This window comes from Rhinolophus hipposideros (genome assembly GCF_964194185.1).
Source record: "Rhinolophus hipposideros genome assembly, chromosome: 15".
Lineage (NCBI taxonomy): Eukaryota > Metazoa > Chordata > Mammalia > Chiroptera > Rhinolophidae > Rhinolophus > Rhinolophus hipposideros.
In genome coordinates this window covers 21,197,781-21,217,768 of record NC_138061.1, presented here as the reverse complement: position 1 = coordinate 21,217,768, position 19,988 = coordinate 21,197,781, and the positions used below count along the sequence as shown (strand labels likewise).

The 19,988-nt window shown below is 38.2% G+C and overlaps 2 protein-coding genes across 8 annotated transcripts in view; one reads left to right on the top strand and one right to left on the bottom strand.

The window, feature by feature from the left end:
- The first annotated feature begins 908 nt into the window (after window positions 1-908).
- SFR1 (SWI5 dependent homologous recombination repair protein 1) lies at window positions 909-8,360 on the top strand. Of its 6 annotated transcripts, XM_081073479.1 has the most exons (5): window positions 3,075-3,184; window positions 3,322-3,419; window positions 3,890-4,011; window positions 4,615-5,013; window positions 6,070-8,360. In XM_081073479.1, exons 2-5 carry the CDS (start codon window positions 3,404-3,406, stop codon window positions 6,259-6,261), a joined length of 729 nt encoding a protein of 242 aa, XP_080929605.1. In that variant the 5' UTR covers window positions 3,075-3,184; window positions 3,322-3,403; the 3' UTR covers window positions 6,262-8,360. The 6 variants fall into 6 exon arrangements, with proteins under 6 accessions (XP_080929603.1, XP_080929606.1, XP_080929607.1 ...); XM_081073477.1 differs by lacking the exons at window positions 3,075-3,184; window positions 3,322-3,419 and adding an exon at window positions 909-3,018; XM_081073480.1 differs by lacking the exon at window positions 3,322-3,419 and having other exon boundaries at window positions 3,027-3,098.
- A 1,880-nt stretch (window positions 8,361-10,240) lies between these two features.
- Window positions 10,241-19,988, bottom strand: part of CFAP43 (cilia and flagella associated protein 43) — a 69,975-nt gene continuing 60,227 nt past the window's right edge. For both annotated transcript variants that reach the window (XM_081073452.1, XM_081073453.1), the window contains 9 exons: window positions 18,475-18,561; window positions 17,666-17,754; window positions 16,876-17,089; window positions 15,618-15,730; window positions 14,754-14,913; window positions 14,029-14,193; window positions 12,001-12,081; window positions 10,993-11,146; window positions 10,241-10,803 (listed from right to left, as the gene is read on the bottom strand). In XM_081073452.1, the coding sequence (XP_080929578.1) occupies window positions 10,637-10,803; window positions 10,993-11,146; window positions 12,001-12,081; window positions 14,029-14,193; window positions 14,754-14,913; window positions 15,618-15,730; window positions 16,876-17,089; window positions 17,666-17,754; window positions 18,475-18,561 (1,230 nt within the window). In that variant the 3' untranslated portion in view covers window positions 10,241-10,636. The remainder of the gene's footprint in view (window positions 10,804-10,992; window positions 11,147-12,000; window positions 12,082-14,028; window positions 14,194-14,753; window positions 14,914-15,617; window positions 15,731-16,875; window positions 17,090-17,665; window positions 17,755-18,474; window positions 18,562-19,988) is intronic.

The following is a 19,988-nucleotide window of genomic DNA, read 5'->3' as shown; positions in this document are numbered from 1 at the left end:
TGTATTAAATTTGTTTAACTTGTCTTAATGAACATTATAAGTCTCCTTAATCATGTGGATTCTGCACAATTCCTCACCCAAGTGGATTTAAATCCTAGTTTTTAAAGTGTATATATGTTTAATTGTTTAAAAAATGCCTATGGATACTATCTATGTCTGCATCATATAAAATTATTTGTCAACACAGAAAAGTCAATGGAATAGAATTTAGGTAATCTTGAGATTATTGTTAAGATTTGAAAAATAATGCTAAAGCAAGAATTTAAAAAATAAATATCTACTGAAATGAAATTTTAAATTGTGGCTTGAAAGTGGGTGTGTGCTTGTATGGAGAAAAGGAACGAGGGGGGCGGGGAGAGGGAGACACTAGTCACTATTCTCTTCTTGCTATTAAAAAAGAACAAAAAACCTCATAAAGATTTTTAGGTCTATGTCATCGTCCCACCCACAATAATCACAGAGAAGAATGGAAGAAAGCATTTTACCACTCCCTGATGAATAACAAAGTGGTTAACAGTAGCCTTGGGTATTGAAGAAATTTAAAAACACACAGAGAAAGCCTGCCTTAGATTGACATTAATTACTATTGTCATTGACTTCTAGTGCTCAAATTATTCTCCATGGTAGAGTAAGGAGTCCCGGCCTTCTGGCTCTCTCGGGCAGTATTTTTCCCCACCTAGCAAGTTTCATATGAAACATACAATGTCTTGTGTCAGAAATACCAAGCATCTTGAAGGTCAGTAGATTTCAGGATCCTACAGACATGAAAACATTTGCTAGGCTTCATCTAAAGGTACAATGAAAATTATACGGGCTATATTCCAGATCCCTTAAATAAACTGAGAGTGGAAGATATGTTTCCATTTTGGTATGTGATGGGAGTAAGTAAAATACAAACTTATGTATGGGAAGATCATTCAATTTTAATAACACACGAAGTCAGAGATACAGGTCAACAAATGCACATTTCTGAACAACAGGTTTTTCTGAGTACTTATTTTGAAGTTCTTTGAAAATCTGGCCAAAACAATCCCATTTTAATATACCAGTTCACATAATAAGCAAGTCAGAACATTTACAAGGCAAGATGTTGTTTTCCTTTACGCTGCCAGCAAAAACAGCTCTAAGCTTAGGTTGTAATGATAAAAGGTTTCTGGAGCAGCTGATTTTAGGGAATCATAAAAACAACCCAACCTTCTGCCCCGAGGTATAAAGAATACGCAGAGTCTGCATTATGTGTCTAGTGTCAGGACAAATCATTCTGCTTTTTTTCAGTGCAACTGATGCCAATGGACGAGTCAAGGGAGAAATAAATGTATAAACTAGGAACTGTGGTTTGGTTAAGTAACACCTGTATTAAAAAATGATGAGTTCTCGCTTTCATTTCTGGAAATTCCTTGAGGTTAATTTATATACGTTTTGAAAAATTTAGAAGGAATGGAATACGTATTATTAGGGAGGAGCCAAGTTTTCTGCTATTTATGGCTTAGATTGTGAGAGATCTTACAGATCACAGCACCTTTAAGAAAAATCTGCGGCCTTTTTTGGGGGAGATACATGAAGGGAGGAAGGAATTATGTGATGCATTCCTTTAAATCAATTAGGGAAGGGTGAATCCAGTCGCATATATAACAACTATTGAGCGCTTCCTACAGACCTAGTGCTGTTCTCATTGCCTGTAATAAATTCTCACTTAATCTCCAATCCCTGTTATACCCCATTTTCACCCACTGAGAAAACCAAGGCACAGAGACACTGTGCACGTAAAACAAAGCCCCTAAAGCGATGCTGTCAGGATATGAACCTCGGCGATTTGACTCCCACACGTAAGTCTTGCATCACTTCCTTAGGTAGCTTCAGGTTCTGTATTTATATCCGACTGCTTAGGACGTAGTATGCTTTGGGGTCCTGGCTGCTTCTAAGCCATTATCAGACCGATGTCAGTAAAGAGACAGGGTCCACGTGTAACATGGCCATTCACCAGGATTGAAAACACCGGCCCCTTGAAACGCCCAAGTTCCTCTCGACTCAGAAATGACTCAACCGTCTTTCCCTAAACGCAGGGCTCCGCCCAACGGAGTGAACTTGGTTGTCGCGCCGCCACCGCACCTCGCCCGGCAGGGAACGGAGAGGACGCGGTAGACGGAGGAGGTCGCCGCCCAGCGTTCGGCGAGGGCCGCGCTCGCTTCCAATATCCTCGCTCTGGTCCAGTATCGCGCTCTTTAGGGCTTCTTCTACGCCCTTCATTGCACCCCCACACATTTCATTGGCCTCCATCCTCTCTCAGATTCGACCAACAAGTGCAGCCAAGCCAAGGAAGCTGCATTTCGAGGTAGCTACGCTAGAAAACCGGTGACTGGGCCGCCACGTCGGTGGCGGCAAACGCTAGCAATGAGCTCACCGGCCTGCGCAGGGACGGTTGGAGACATTTCTAACAGGGCGGATTCTCAACAGGCCGTTTAACTCCTTGCTGCTCTTTTGTGGCCTCTGCCTTTGGGGAGTTTACAAGCTGTAAATGGAGCACACAGCAGGCCCTGCGATTTTTGATGCGGTCAAGTCTGAGGAAAGGCCTTTGCGGTCGTGAGCGAGAAGGGAGACCGGAGCCAAGGGAGTGGGAGGGGCGTCCTCAGGCGTCGTGCACTAACGCTCACAAAGCAGGAAAGGCTTTGCACGGAAGGAGGAGGGAGGGGAAGCCGCCAAGAGGAGCGCAGCCTCGCGGGGATCTGTCCGCCCCTCTGGTAGCTCATCCCAGCACGCACCCAGCGCGGCCAAGGCTCGCGACTGCGCGCGCGCAATCCCGCCGCGCTAAAGCGCCGGATGGAGCAGAGCGGCGCGCGTCAGTCCATCTGGCCAATCACTGGACTCTGCCGCCTCCCTCGTGGCCCCGCCCCGCCCCGCCCCCGCCCCCTCGCGGATGCTCCAGGCTGCGCGCGCGGCTCCTGCCGCTCTCGGGCGCGGGGAGAAGAGGAGCTGCGCATGTCAGTCATTCCGGCCAATCGCACGTCTTTTCCGCTTCCGGTGCGGCCCCACCCGTGGAACGGGAGCAATCGCGGCTGTGGTTGCTTGGTTTTCCTACGCGCTGGGGGTGGCGGAGGGAGGTAGCGTACGGGGTGGCGAGTGGATGTTTGAGAGCTGGACTGCGTCCGGAGTCGGCGGTGCGGCCGAATAGAGCTCCCTTGCCGCGGTCGGGCTCAGGGGCTCCCTCACTCCCGCCTCAGGCCTGGGGTCTCTCGGGGGCTCGGGTCGGGTTTCTGCAGTGGGGGGAGGGGAGGAGGACGCGTGTTCTCTTTTTTTTTTTTTTTTTTTTTTTAACCTGTAAAGTTGATGCCTTGGAAGAAACAAACGAGTCCACGCTCCTGTTCAGGGTCTATTCACTACGGAAAGGAAAACGACGCCGGCGGCTATGAATTTATCTCGGCGTGCGTTCCTTATCCCTCAGGCCTGAAGCGACCTTGTTGCAGTCACACCAGGGCTGATCATGTCCTCTGAGTCAACGTACCAGTTCTGTTTCCTTTCGCGGTGAAGCTGGCGGGACGAAACGGAAGGATTCCAGACTGTCCCGCGTTGTGCTTCACCCCCACCCCCAGAGGGCGGATTTGAGAACATTTTGATAAGAAACGAGAGGAGAGTCTTCTTTAGAGGAGACGCTAGCTAGCTGGTTTATAATTAGACGACAGTCACGACGGACCAGCACAGCCTGATCTGGGAGGGTAAATGGGAAAAGGACAGCAACGAGCAGGAATGAATCACAACCGAAGGAAAGAGGAAGTGACTCGCTTACTTGCTGCTGTTAACCTACAATAAAAACTTCTTGGAGACACACTGAGGGGTGTGTGGAGATGTGGGTTCGTTTGACTGCTATTTTGTGATCAGTTTTGTCTTGTTTTAGGGGGACACCAGGGGTTCACTTCCAGGATGGAAAGCCCCTCCGACTCCGCTGTGCTGCTCCCTACCACCCCCCAGGCCTGCGCCGAGCCACCCTCGCCCCGTAGAACTGGTTCCAGAAAACAAGTACGAAAAATCCGAGTTTTCCAGAGTGGATCAGTTCTATCATTACTCATTATGGTGGCAACGGTGGTTTTAAATCTACCGAGGATTGCTAACGTGATATGTAGCACCACTAAGTATGTATTAGGTAATTTTAGGTCTAAGATAATGTATTTGACCTTTCCCCACCCCCAAATTTTCATCTTGAATCAGTTATTTCATTTAGTTTCAGATCAGGTTATGAAAACATTACAATTCGAAGAAGTTTGAATCTGCATTGTCATGCAGGTCTTTGGTGGCAGGATCTAGGTATTTTCCTTAATTTGTCACTGAGGCACCTAGCATAGTGTCAGGCATGTGTTAGTTGCTGAACAAATGTTTGTGATTCCTGGGATAAGTATCTCAACACTTAGAAGAGTGCTCACTTTGCTAAAATAAAAAGAACAAAACGAACGGAGCTTCCAGGAACTAGACATTTTGTGATGGTTACTTTAGATACATGGAGACAGAAAGCCATCTAGTGGTGTGTACCATAGAAACGGAAGGTCTATATTTCTAGTAGTAGATTTATTTATGTCAACAATGTTTTTCTTGATTAACATTATTAATATTTGTGCCTTTTTACAGCCTATGAGTGCAACACTTAGAGAACGGTTAAGGAAAACTAGGTCTTCATTTAATTCCTGTTACAGTGTGGTAAAACGTCTTAAAATAGAGAACGAAGAAAACAATCAGAACTTTGCAGAGAAACCAGCATCTTCAACAGAAGAAAACTGCTTGGAATTTCAAGAAAATTTTAAACACATTGACAGTGAATTTAAGGAAAGTACATATTTGAAAAATACCATCAAAAATATCAGTGCATGTGAATCTACTGGGTCTTGCAGTGATCTCCAAAATGACTTTGCGAATGAGAATCTTCCCAAACAAGGATTAAACGAAGAAAAAGCAAAATTGGTGAAGCAGATTCAGGAGAAAGAAGACCTTCTTCGGAGGCTAAAACTAGTCAAAATGTATAGGTCAAAGGTGAGAATAATATCAGAACCATTGCGTAATTATTTTAAAATTTTTTAAATTATTTTTTAAATTTAGTTTTTATTTTTAGATAAATTATAGGAAAGTCATTTCAAAAAGAGAAAATTATTTTAGCATAATGAGCAATAAGCCAAGCATCCAGAAACCTGGCTTCCCACAACTTTTAACTCAAATATGTCAGATTTAGAGTACAATAGAAGAGGCCTCTACACACCAGATACAACTTTTTTTAAAGTTCCAGCCCTCATTTAATATGCAGTTGAAACTTTTCTACCCTGTAGCAGTATAAGAAGTATCAAATGTTAGATGCAAGTGTAATGACAACAGAAGTGACAGCTGACAGTGAATGACTTAAAAAAGCTAAAAATGAGCCACAGAGTACATAAAATATTTTTACTAATGATCTTGTTCCTCCAAATTATTAAAGTTCTCAGGCATTTTGTTTGAGAAAACAGCAAGTATATATTCGAGTTTAGATTTCAACCCAGATAGGTTGAATTAAATAGAACTTGGGCACTTGGAAGACGATAACCTTTACTTCTTTGGATCACTCATGTATATGTAATTGCTCCTTCTTCCCCAGTGATATGGAATAAATGATGGAATAATATATCTTATTTGCTCTCTTGAGTTTTTAAAATTTTTCTAACTATAACTGCTTTTGTTTTATGAGACAGTGAAAGTTGAAAAATATTTTTGAGTATTCTCAATTTTAAAGTACAGTTGTAATAAGAAAAGTGAATTTTTTTTTTTTAAATCTACATTGTTGCTTCTTTACATACGCAGTTTTGCCCTATTTAACGATTGATTTTTTTTCCCTGAGGGTAAGCTCAGAGCTTGGACCAAACAAAATAGCCATAGAACTCAATTTGAGTGTCACTAACTATTCTACTTAAAACCACCCTACTTTTTCCTGGGTAGAAGTCCCATTCATGACAAGCGTGTTACCCTTCAAATCTACTCACTGACTGATTTAACAGCTTTCATTAAGAAAGTTAAAATAGGATGCCTGTCTATACACTTATATGTTTTTCTTTTCTGTTTCAGAATGACCTGTCTCAGTTACAGTTGCTAATAAAGAAGTGGAGAAGCTGTAGCCAGCTGTTGCTTTATGAGTTGCAGTCAGCCATGTCTGAAGAGAACAAAAAGCTCAGCCTTACTCAGTTAATAGATCACTATGGGTTAGATGATAAATTGCTACATTATAACAGAAATGAAGAAGAATTTATAGATGTTTAATTCATATTGTTTTCTCCAGAATATCTTTGAGAATGACAGCTTAAAAGATCCTACATTTTAAAGGGAAGATAAAAACCACTAGGTCTTAGAGAAAGGTATCTTAATGAACATCAGTTTGGGGTACTCTGTTATATAGATGTAAACTAAGTTCTAAAATGAAAATTTTTCTTTTTGGATAAATTTGCCAAAGAAAATTTTACATTTAAAAAATGTGGGAAAAAAATTTAAATCGTGTTTTAAAAAATAATTTGTGCAGTTCTGGAAGTTGTAATACATTGTTTTGTTTTATTGTGGTAAACAGGTTTTATTTTAAATGTTAAAAAAAATAGTCCAGTCTGGTGAATGTCTAAACCTAAACTGGTCAAAAAAATGCTTGCCTCTATCCTAAGTTTATGAATCTGTTTCCATGTATTTGGCATATATTTCCATCTGGAGGGTCCTACAGGTAACGAAACTCATATGTCCAGAATTCTATTCTTGCTGTCTCTTCAGATTTGTTTCTTGTATGCCTTATCTCATTTAGTGAAATACCATCTATCTTACAAAACCACATTATCTTCCTCTCCCACTTCTAGGTGGTATGGCTTACCAGGTCTTTCACATTCATCTACCTCTCTAGCTTCATCTATGAAATAGATTAAACTAAGATTTTCATACTTGTTTTCTTGAACTACTTCTATGGGGAGATGGATTGGCACAGGCCTGTGGAGTGGTAGGTAAAATCACAGCTGAGTCTGAAGGGCTTTCCATCTATTTAGTTCAGTTACTCCTCAGCCAGAAACCCACCTTCATAGGGTTGTGTTTCTGGCTGCCACGTTGTACAATGTTACCTGTCATACTGGCCATATATAGAAATATGATCCAAGCTAGCCAGTCTCTGAGAATTCGGAATTCTGCTCAGGAAAAGAAAGCTCATCTCTTTTTGTGGCTGAGCTATTTTATGTGCTAGTAACCTTGGAGGCAGAAAAGCTTGTGTACTTCCAGTCTATCTTGAGGGCTTTCTGGATGTCTGTTTTTGGGTCCTTTTAAGGGCTAAAACAACTTTAGATAGTTAAAAAACACTTAAAAAGAAGTACCTCCCTACTAGTAGGCCCCGTCCTCCAAGTGCACCCCACTTTTAGCCCAGTCCCTCCCCATAATCTAACAAGCTGTTAATATATGGCCTAACAGGCGATCCAAGGACTCAGCTCTTGCATCCAGTCTAACTGTTAGTGTCCATACCTGCTCCTATCTCCTTTGCCTTTTAGACACTGCCATTGTCGTTGGCTTCTGTGAACTCAAGAGGACTGGCCCAGGCCTCAATGGTCCTCCCCTGGCCCTGGGCTTCCTGGATGGGCACCCCTGGGGAGCTGTACTATTTTGTGCCTACTAGTCTCCATCACTGCTTGCTGCTCAGCCAGAGCCGAAATATGGCAGAGGAAAGGGTTTCCCTGCTGACGGTGCTGGGCTTTTGTCTACAGCTGCTGACTGCTGACTAGCACATCCCCTGCAATCACCCTGACATGTTCACTTGGAGAAACTACAGCATCAGTGGGAATCTGATTCTGGGAGCATTCAGAAGAGCAGATGGGTTCATAGTAATGGGCATTTCCAAGGCATTGGCTGGGTGCTGCGGGCTCCAACAGCACAGTAGTGGGCACTCCAGCAACAGGACGTGTGTTGTGGAATATGGATCAGGCTTTTGGAAGAGTTTGGGGCCTAGGAATACACGAGAGGTGGTCCTTTTTTCTCCTCTCTTTAAAATCATTTCTGTTGACTTTCACCTCCATTTAATGGGATGCACTTACAGGCATACCTTGAAGGTATTGTGGGTTCTGTTCCATACCACGAATTTTTTGGTTTCCCAGTATAACTTGGCTAATTTTGGCACAAGAGACTTAATTTTCAGCCTATCTCAGCTTTCAACATGCCTTCCTCATTAAGCTTAATCATTTCTAGCTTTTGATTTAAAGTGAGAGATGTGCGACTTCATTTGAACACTTAGAAGCCATTGTAGGGTTATTGGCCCAATTCAAATGTTTGTCTCAGGGAATAGGGATCCCAAGGAAAGGAACAGGCAATCAGTCTGTAATCAGAATACATACATTTATCCATTAAGTTCACTGTCTTATATGGGCATTGTTGTGGCACCCCAAAACAATTACAGTGGTAACATCAGAAATCACAGATGATTATACCAAATAATAATGAAAAGGTTTGAAATACTGTGAGAATTACAATATGTGACAGAGACATGAAATGAACGAATGCTGTTGGAAACAGACTTGCTCAAAGCGGGATTGCCACAAACCTTCAATTTGTAAAAAACATCTGTGAATCACAATAAAGCAAAGTGCAATAAAACGAGGTATGCTTGTATTAAAAGCCACTGAATAACATTTTCATAAAAATGAAAGCTACCACCTAGCACTTGCTTTGTGTCAATTTTAAAAGCATGTTGACTCATTTGAGTATTACAATTGTCAACATCCCAATTTTCAAGATGAAGAAATTTAAGATCAGTTATGTAAAAACTAAGTAGTTGTTTAAAACTGAAGTGGCAGAGCCAGGATTTTGTAACCAGGATTTAGGTCCTATGCTTAAAGTCATGCTATGTTTGACCCAATTAATTATATTTCTTAATATAGATAATTTAAAGGGCTATAAAAATATACTTGCTGTTATCTCAGCAGAAGCTGAGAGGAATCAGTACCATGGACAGTATCAAGAGTAGGTTGGGGTGCATGACCCATGTGCTCTTCCAAAGCTAACCCCCCAAACCAGAAGTACCTCCTGTTGAAAAGTGCTGCTACTAAAATATACCCCTGGGGGCAAGAGGTTCCTGCTAACCACTCCATGTATGTCTCAAAGCTGTGGCATTCAAGCAAGAGCATTGCTAGAGTCACCCAGGTGGCCACTGAGAAATAGAAATCACACAGACTGTTCAGTTTGTTGAGATCTGGGAATCCACAGAGCATTATCTAGTGAAATTTATGGCATTCACTATTAGCAAATGGAGCCTCCAGGCAGCTAATTTAGGTGACATGGAATTTGTATCACCAGAAAAAAGAAACACCAAAACTCTAGTATATCCATGGTTGACCAAACCAACAGGACAGAAAATTTCTGACAATTCCATCTTAAGTACAAAGTATCTATACTCTTCACACACTTCTCCATCCTTGGGTCCATCCTCTCACCCTACACAGTCCTGTCAAAGATAACTTTGAAGGACCCTAGATGTAGGGTTATCCATGGGGACTTTCCTGCTGAATCAGCCAAACTGACTACTTCATGAGTCATTCTAGTACTAAGGAGAGGAGTCATCAAAAATGTTGATCCTATAATTTCTTACCATTCCCACCCAGCACTGATCAGTGCATGGGTGAGCAATTGTGGTACTAGCCTGGAAATTCCTAAAAGATTTCAAATCTCCTAAATATATATTTTTTTATAAATAGAAAGTTTTATAATAGCTCACTTGCTTGACTGACACCATTGTACACTGGACATGGTGTTACAGGTTAAACTTAACAATTAACAAGTTCCAGAACATTGAGCATTGACATCAGTTGGAGATTGTGGTCAATAAGCCCAATGGTATCATCTTGGAATGCAGCAGTTCACAATCTATGGAAGGGCAGAGCAGTTTTCTGACCAGTTAATCACATTATTTAGTTATCATCATCTACATGAATACAGCAATAAACTTTTCACGGAAATCAGAAAACATTCTGTTTGCCAATCCCTGTTGGGTAGGGCACAAGATTGAGTTCTGTAATGATGAATATGAAATGTAGAAGATTATGTTATGTTTATGTAGAAGAAAATATGTTGTAATTTACAAATGATTTATGGCTTGCTAAATATAAACAGTTTACCTTGTTCTCATTGCTAGAACAAGGAATAATCTTAAACATTATGGTAAAATTTTTTCTAATTATAGAAGAAATGCTTATTGAAGAAATCTTGGGAAATATAGAAAAGTATAAACAACATCCATAGTTGCATAAATTTTCTGGTAATTTTATAAAATTAGAAATGCCAGTGGTGGCTAAGAATAATTTCTTTTTGTCTTTAAGACTTTTATACTATTGCTGTGAAAATACTTATTGATCTAATTAAGACCAAACAAATAAAATAGATTTTGAATACTTTCTGAGTCAAAATCTTGTTCATTCTTGAAAACAATTCATGATATTTTATACATTTATTCATGCAGGACAAACATTTTTATAATGAGTAAGGCTAAAATTAAATAATTTTCTATTAAAATATTCAACTGAGAAGAGGTTCCATTTAAGTTTCCTGATATAAAAGAATAAAAAAATCATTTTAATCAAATGAAATTATTTTTTAAATGGCTGATTTAGCCTTGTGTTTCCCACCAGTGTTTTTACATTGGAACAAGAGCAGGAAACGTTTTCATTCTTAATCTTTCAACTTCAGCCTGCAGTATTAAAATCTGTTCGGCTTGTTCTTTTGAAATACTTGTTAACTTTTGTTGTTGCATCATGTTTTCATATCGTTTTTCAGCAATTTTTTCACAAGTCAGTTTAGACCCTATCCCAAAAATGAAGAAGAAAGGAATTAGTTGGATTATTAGCTATACTTTTAAATATAGAAACAGCACTCAGAGTCAATTAAGCATGTGTAAGAAATGATGGTAGCTTTATAACAACTGTATAGATTTCAGGAATACTGATTACTTTTAAAGAAATCTACAGTTAAGTAAAGAAAAAAGATGCTTACCTAATGCATGACAGATGTCTTTTCTCTCTGAGACAGCCACCAACTCTTCTCTTAAATTGCAGCTTAGAGTATAATTTGCTACATCTTTTTGATTGCCGAACTTGACCAGTTTTTTTAGTAGTTTTTTGCAGTTTTCCACATTCTTTTTGTGGGTCTGAAATGTTTGTTCCCAGGACACCCCACAAAAATAATTTTGAAAAAATGTATTTTATAAAGACATTATTAAAATTTAAATTCATTGTCATTAAGATGTCTAATCACCTGGTGCCTAGCATAATGCCTGCACATAGTAGGTACCTAAATTATTAGTTGAAAGATAGAATGGTATGTCAAACCCACATTTTAGAAAAAAATCTTATATACTGAGGTTGCCAACAAAATGGATACAAGTGGACACTGGTCAATATTGCTCAAGCAGTAGTTCGCCATAATCAGAAGAGTCTGGATGTTGATGGTAACCACTTTGAGCATCTCTTGTAATTGCGGAAGTAAAAAGTGACTTGTATTCATCCTTTGTTGTTGGTATATATTGAGTATTACAATTTAAATACAATGTTCCTTTCTTAAAATGTGTATACATTTTTTTGGCACCCTTTGTATTCTTAAAAATGAGAGAAGATAAAAAACACATAGCTTTGTGATTACTTTGTTTTCATTTTATATATGCTTCACAATCAAAACTGAACATTTGTTAAGCAGTTATGAAGAAGCAATGCCAAGAAAAGACTATCAACACTTCTATTACACAAATCATAACATTTAATAGGAAATTCATGTATACTCAGATATCTCCCAAGGGGTGAATTCTAATATTAAAAGAAGTGCTTCAGTCTACCAGACTTGTTATGGTTGCAAAGACACTATTCAGGGATCTCCAATTACATCCTGAATATCAATAAAGGACCAAGATTTTGTTAGGTTCTGTTTGAATTCATAATTTGGAACACTATTACTTTGTTCAAATGAATCACTATTGGGATTACAATGATCAGTGTCTTTGAGACTTACCTTATCTAGAACAGCAATGGTTTCTTCCATTATTCCAATCTGAATGGCAATCAGAGTCTCATAGTTTGGTTCATTTAGGTACTTTGAGAGAAGAAAAGAAACCCCATCATATATGTGAGGATATTTATTTTTATTTCTTTCAATAGATAACTTTATAAAATTTACTTGTATTTAGACACTGATATGCTCACCCATATGCTAATAATTACAAATGCCTAGAGTTTATTTTCTCATTGATTCATTAATTTATTGAAATTCACCAAATAATTATTATCTCCTTTGAGTCCCATATTAAAAGACATTGAGGGAAGTACAATGATAGATAACATGACTTACTTCCAAGAAAAAGAGAACATGTAGAATTGATTAGTCGCCAGAAAATATGTAAAAAGGCATGCAAATTCAAAGGTGGTTTGAGATGAGATGTGGTTTCCCTGGACTAGGGAAATCAAAAGGCTTTATGGAAGAGATGGCATTTAAGCTAGACCTTAAAAAATACATTTGGGATGTGAAAATAAAATGAGGAAAGATATTCCAGGTAGAAGAACCATGTACAGACATAGGATCCTAGAAAACAATAGTTTGGAATACTGATGTATGAGAAGAACAGTGGGAATGGATTTGAAAAGTTAGGAAGGACCCTGAGCACCCACCTAAGGATTTCATAATTCATTTGCCAGGTAAGAAGTAGCAGTTTAAAATGTTTGAACAGAGTAGTAATGTTATTAGAAATGAATAGGAATATTACTCTGACAGTAGTATATAGTATAGATTAGATAAGATAAAGACCCAAGGTCAAGAGACCAGTTAGGAGATTATTACAAAATAGCCTAAATCACTGAAAAGGAGTCCTGAGCCAGGGTAAAGGCAGTGGGGATAGAGAATGAGTCAATAAAATAGATTAACTAGGAAAGACTTGGAAGGCAAGGCAAAGAAGGGACTCAAAGAGGACTATATCTTTAAGCCTGAGTGAGTGGCTGGAAAGAACAGAAATAAGCAAGAAAGAGTTGCTGTTGGGAGGTGGGAAATACAGAAATAAAGCTTGAAAGAGGTTAGGGCCAAAGAGGTTGGATTGCAATTGGAATTGAATTGGAATCCAGAGAGCTTAGATTCGTCTTTTAGAAGTGATCATTGAAGTTAGAGAAATAGAGATCATCAGAGGAGAAGGCATGGAAAGAAATACAAACAGAGCTAAGGGCAGAATCTTATAGAATATTTAAGAATAGGAAGCCAAAGAGAAATCAGTAAAAGAGGCAGAGTGGTCTGACATGTTGGAAGAAAATCAGGAGAAAACACGGATGATAAAAACCAAAGGAGGGCAGCCAGTTGGTTAGAGTGCAAGCTCTGAACAACAAGGTTGCTGGTTCGATTCCCACATGGGCCAAGGAGCTGCACCCTCCACAACTAGATTGAAGACAACGACCTTCCAGAGAGCTCCCGGTGGGCAGCCGGATGGCTCAGTTGGTTGGAGTGAGAGTTCTCAACAATAAGGTTGTCAGTTCAATTCCCACATGGGATGGTGGGCTGTGCCCCATGCAACTAAAGATTGAAAACGGTGACTGGACTTGGAGCTGAGCTGCGCCCTCCACAACTAGATTGAAGGACAACTACTTGGAGCCAATGGGCCCTGGAGAAACACAATGTACCCCCAATATTCCCTAATAAAACATATTTTAAAAAAGCCAAAGGAATGGGCAATTAAGATGGTCAAATACTATAGAGAGTTGAGAGATGGTGAAGACTGGGAAAGGGACCACTGGATTTGACAATTAGGAAATCCTCAGTGAACTGTACTGCAAGATAGAATTGTACAACTGAATGGGTCACAAAGAACCAAAAGCGGCAAATGTAAATTACTAGAAGAAAAAGACAGAATTAATAGGCACACTGGCTTTTTATATTACTTGAAATACTACTGGCTTAGAAAATGCTTGATGTCACAGAGGCTTGTTATTAAATACTGGGTTGAGTGAAAAAATGCATCAATGAATGAAATTAAAGTTATATAGTGGAGAAGGTAGAACTTACCTTTTGACGTTCTCTTGAAAAAAATAACATCTGAATATCCCAAGCCTTCTGATTTAGATCTTCCATTTCCATCTCCATTTTCTTATGTTCCCACTCAATCTGAAATATTCCTTTGTGGATATCTTTACTTTCCATCATGCTAGTAACTTTCTTTTGTCCTTGAGTCTTTAAACAGAAAAAGGCACATTTTGATATTCATGTAATACAATCCTATATAAAGAATATAGAATATTTGAAGCTGGATGTTACTATTAGAAAACACTTGGATTGCAGATAATTTTATCTTCTTTTAAAAATGTAGCTAATATTAAAAAATTACTTGGGCAACATCTGATCACTATAAAGCTTACTAAACAGAATGAATTGTAAGATACATTTGAATGGTATAGCCAATTTATATGTCGATGATTAGATAGGAGCTCCTTTTGTCATCAGCAATCTTCCATTTTGTATGCCTTTATACCCTACTCTCTCTTCTGCTTCCTGATGCTATGGATAAACTGCTGAAAAGAGAAAGAGAAAGAAAAAGAAAATCTCAAAGGCAGACACATTACATTAAGGGGAACAAGGATTTTAAAAAAAATGTGGTAGGCATCTTGTCAGAAATCCTGTAAGCCAGAAGAAAATGAACACCTTTGTTATCGAAATGGAAGAATAATGAAAAATATTTGGTATAGCAGGTGGTAAGTTGGGGTGTTTTTCTCTCCTTAAAAAATGATAATTACCCGGATCACAGAATTCAGGTCTTCAATTATATTCTTGTTGATGAGAATTGCATCAGAATACTCCAGAAATAATTGGAAATTCTCCAGCTCTACTTGTCCTTGTTTAAGGAGAATTTGGATTGTCAAATTCAACTGGAATTTCACTTTCTCTTCTTGTAATCTAAATTGAAAAAGACTTCAAAGTAAGTAGTTGTACTATATTTATATTTCAAGTTTCACCTATTATCTGAGAATATAAATCCAAACTTTCCTTCAGCTGAAGGAAAACATGCTAGAGATTAATGTGGAAAATATTTTCCCAACGATAAACTTTCTTAGAGGTCTCTATGATATCTCTTCTTATTGGTATGAAATTGCACTTGCGCTGCTCAAAGAATGGTAGAGACAAAAATACATTCATCAAGTTTTACTTTGTGATTTAAAAAAAGATTCACGTAATTGTGATCATAGCTGGAAGAAAATAATGATGCTACCAAATAACAAATCTATTAAAGTTCTGACTATGTATTGACTCCTGATAGTCTATTAACAATGTTTAATCTATCAGCTACTGATCAAATCTATTTCTAGGTAATTCATATTTCTCTTTACAGCCTAGATCTGAAAATGATGTATGATGTTGGATTTGGGAAAGTCATAGAAGTATTTAACAATGTGGCTGTAAATATTGCAATAGAAATAAGGTGTAATGCAACAAAATACACTTTTTCAAACAGAAATCATAAAGCCCAACAAGATAGTAATAGATCAGTCTCTGCCAGCTGTACACCAGTGAGTAGGCATTCTTCTCCTGCGATAATGCACCGTAACTTAGCCCTCGCTTAGACTTTGAATAAATGAACATGAATGATAGGTCCAAATTACAGAATGAGTTCTTGGAACACTTTTTCAATTTCCTGTTGCAGCTTGTCATCCTCCTCAACTCTCCTCCGGAGGAAAGCCACCATTTCCACTAATCCAGCTGCTTTCTGCTTTACCTGAAAAAAACCAAACCACAGACATCTCAAAACATATGGAGCTTTAGAAATAAAAGCAAACTAATTTTAAAGAATTTCAGAAAACATACATCTATTAACGTTGTTACAGAGGCTTAACAATTCCATCTTTCTAAGAGATTAATAAAAATGTATATCCCTGCCATTATGCAATATAAGATATATAAAACTTACACGTACATTCCATGAATAATTTGGAAAGTGTCAAATTTGATTCTTGCTGAAAATCAAATGTGCAAGCAACTAGAATTTTTCTTATATCTTATTTTAAAATTTGTTCTCATCATCTTAGATAAAATTATAAAATCATAGATGCTTTAGCAAAAACATGCCAGCCTGACGCATGTGGCATGGAATTTAGGGAATTTGGAGGAGGGGAGGCAGAGGGTGGTCAAGAAGTAACAAGAGGAAGGAGCCTCTTCCCAATTAAACACTCTCTCAACATGTTGCCCTTTACTACGTTTAAAAAAAAATTATAGCAAAACTATAAAGTTGGTTCTGGTGAAATATAATTCTAATCTACACAAGAAGAGACGAGAACCACTGAAGACCAAGGCAGAGAGGAGAAAGGAAGTTCTGTCTACAGCAGTGCTAGCCAAGAGAAATACAGTGTGAGCCATGAATGCAAGCCACATATGTAATTCAAAATTTTATAGTAGCTACATTATAAAAATGAAATTAAACAGGTAAAATTAATTTTGCTAATATATTTTATTTAACACAATATATTCTAAACATTATCATTTCAGCCTGTAATGAGTGCAAAAATATTGAGACATTTTCCATTACTTTTTTTAATACTGAGTCTTTTAAATCTGTGTGTATTTTCCACCGACAGCATATCTCAATTAGGACTAGCCATATTTATTTCAAGTAAACAATAACCACACAGACAGTGTGGGTCTACACCAGTATAGGCCTATACGTGGCCCTCAAGAGCACTAAGATTAATATTTTATTTCATCATCATTATTATTAATATTACTAACTGCTACCCTAGGAGGAAAACCTAAATACTAGCTTTTCTGGAAGTGACCACCATAAACTATATACTTTATATTAGTAAACTAAAAACTATGTATTTATATTAATAAACTAAATGAAATGAAAAATATGCTATTACATACTTTCTGTTCATTTTCCACTTTTACTCGTCTGGTCACGCAGAAATGTTCCCAGACCGAGGGGTCCAAGCCTTCTGGCATGTTATTAATATTGTCCAGGTCATCCATGCCTTTCATTAACTGGGCAAAGGCATCTTTATTCAATTTCCCAGATTCTGGTCGCTCTCCAAAAGGCACATTACTGGCCGCCTCTGTGTGTACTTTCGGTTTGGGAATCCTGGTATTATCAATAAAAGCCTGTCAACCTTTCATATTCTCACACAGACAAAAAAAAATCCGTTATAATATGACCCTTAGCATACGTATGACATTGCATGACACTTTTCTTTGGCATTTGAGGGCAGATGGGTGGGTTAGTCAAAAGAGGATAACACCCATTTTGACCATCCATACTCTCTAGACCCCCAATCATGACCTTGGCTAGACTATAGATGTCCCTAACTGTTGTCAGCATTGGCAAATTTATCTGTACTAGAAAACATCTCACTTTCTAGAGAGAGAGAGAGAGAGAGAGAGAGAGAGAGAGAGAGAGAGAGAGAGTTTCCCAGAAAAGGAAAATCTAAAGGAGTTCATCACCATTAAACCAGCTTTGCAAATGTTAAAGGGTATTCTTTAAGCACGTTAAAATATAAGAATAATCTTAAAAAACTGAGTTATGATCTTGAAAATTTTCATGTGAAAGATGTTAGGCTGAATGTTTCCTTCTAATTGGGAGTAAAAGCTGAAATCTAATAGCATTCCTGTTCATTTACAAACTTTTTCTCAGAAACATGATATTAAAGGAGAAACAAACCTTGGTCGGCGTTTAAAAAGTTTGTAGAGCATATCCACCTGATGACTAGGAATTTCAGAAAATTCCTTTTTAAAGCTGCGATCCAGAACCTAAGGACAAAAAGATTATTGCCAGAAACATTCTATTTGTTGACAGTACCCTTTAAAATATAGGGTTGTATCACTTTGATTTTAAAAATTCATGAAAACTTGGTTTATAAAGTAGACTTGTTACTGGGTGACCACTCACTGTGCAAGGTTTTCTCAGAGATTTATTTTGAATAGGAAGCACATCAGTGAGTTAAAAATATTTCATATAAGAGGTTTTAGAAAACACAAAATAACACCCATAAAACATGCAAGGTACTTTATTCTAATTCTACTTCTATTCTGTTCTGTTCTGTTCAGTTCCATTCCATTCCATTCCACTTTACTCCTTCCCTTTCTTTCCCTTCCCTTTCCCTCCATTCTTCTTTATGCTTTTCTATTATATTCTTTTCCATTATAAAATTGCTGGTCATAGTCTACTAAATTGATATCGTGACCAATTAATAGGGCCTGAAACCTGAAGTTTGAAAAGCCTTAAAGTCTAGATGACATCTCTCATTTTTGTGCAAGAGAAAGCTTAAACCAGAGAAGTTTACAAAAATTTATGTTACACAGTGATTTTCAGAAATATACAATGGCATAGGATGAAGTTCACCCGTAACTACGAATTATTGTAGGAGAAATAGCTATGAGGAAATTAAATTATATTTCTTTTAATTTCCCCCCAATCCAGGCAGCAGCAACTCTACTGCATTGGTGAGTAGGTAAGACAATGGCTCTCACTTTGTCTTCTGCCAGTAAGTTGTCATAGTGTTCCCTGTACACATCGAGGTCTTCTCTAGCTTTCTGGATGGCCTCTGAAGTCTGGTCCTATAACAACATTAGGAATAGCCAGTTGGAACTGGAGATTTTTCAGGATAAACAAAAATATTGGGGATAACAAAAAAATAAGGAATTTCCCAGTACAAGATAAATGTGTCAGTGAAGTATCCACTGCAGATAAAATTTACAGAAGAAAGTAAACCAATTGGAGACTGAAAGAACAAATATCCAATCACCTGTTTCTAAGTATAGCCAGCGCTATATGTGAGTATCTAAGCGACTATAGAGCACACTACATTCTTGGGAGGGCCGTATGGATGACAGAAAACACACAGGCTCGGGAGTTGCCTGGACCTGGATTCTGAGAGACTGAATACGAGTATATAAATGGACAATGGCCAGGCCATATATAAAAATAGAACTCTGATCCACAACCTCTGCAGTGATCAGCCCCAAACTATCAAGACTTGGACAATAACTTTCAGCTTTCTTAATTTATGCCACCGTTTTCAGCTTAGAACCAAACAGAGAAAGCTAAATATGCTCCCTAAACCAATCACATAGGTTTCTTGGTTTCTAATTAACTTGCCCTTAGCTTCCCCATGCCAACGACTTGATCAGGGTGCACCTGATCAGGGTGCATCTTTTCATTTTAAAGCTTTTCCATCCCCCTGCCTGCCTTTGAGTGTCTGCCAAACACAAATGATGGTGGCTGTTTCCCTTTCCATCCCAAGCTCTGAATAAAGAGTCTGTATTCTTATTTGGATGGTCTTTGTTTATTTCCACACCTCCAGTTCCTGCTACTACATACTACATACTAGTACTACATACTACATACTACATACCACATACTAGTGGGAGACTGAAGAGTGTTACCAGTCTCTCTGAGATTGTTTCTGCACCTGTGAAGGACCTGCAAAACCCTGCAGGGTTGTTATGAGTACGGTTGTATTTAGAAGGTGCTTTGCTTATGCTGTTTTATAGACTCTTAGCAAAAAGGAAGTACGTATGTTATAAATGTCCTTTATTAATATTACCAGTAAAAGCTGACATATTTTGAAAATTCTTGTTGACAAGCATTTAGTTTTCATTGTCTCTTTGGTGAGACATATCTATTCATGCTCCTACTTATTAGATAGCTTTTCAGAATATGACAGCTTTTTATTCTATAAGCTAACCCATTGCTTACACGATTAGTAAAACTTAGGGTGCCAAATGGTCCAGAGAGAACAATATTCTCTAGTGAAGAGTCTGCAAATAGCTTAAAGGCTGTAAGTCTTGTCCAAGTTCTCATAGCCAGTCAGTGGTTAAAAGTGGGGCCTTTCAATTATGAAGCTATATGGTCTCATTTTATAAACCATATGTTACATGAAAGTTATTTGGTTCTTTTGACTGAATCATTGTAAATGCAGAATCACATAACTTTATTAACAGATTGGAGTGGGTGTTTTTACCTGACTTTAAAGCAAAGTCCC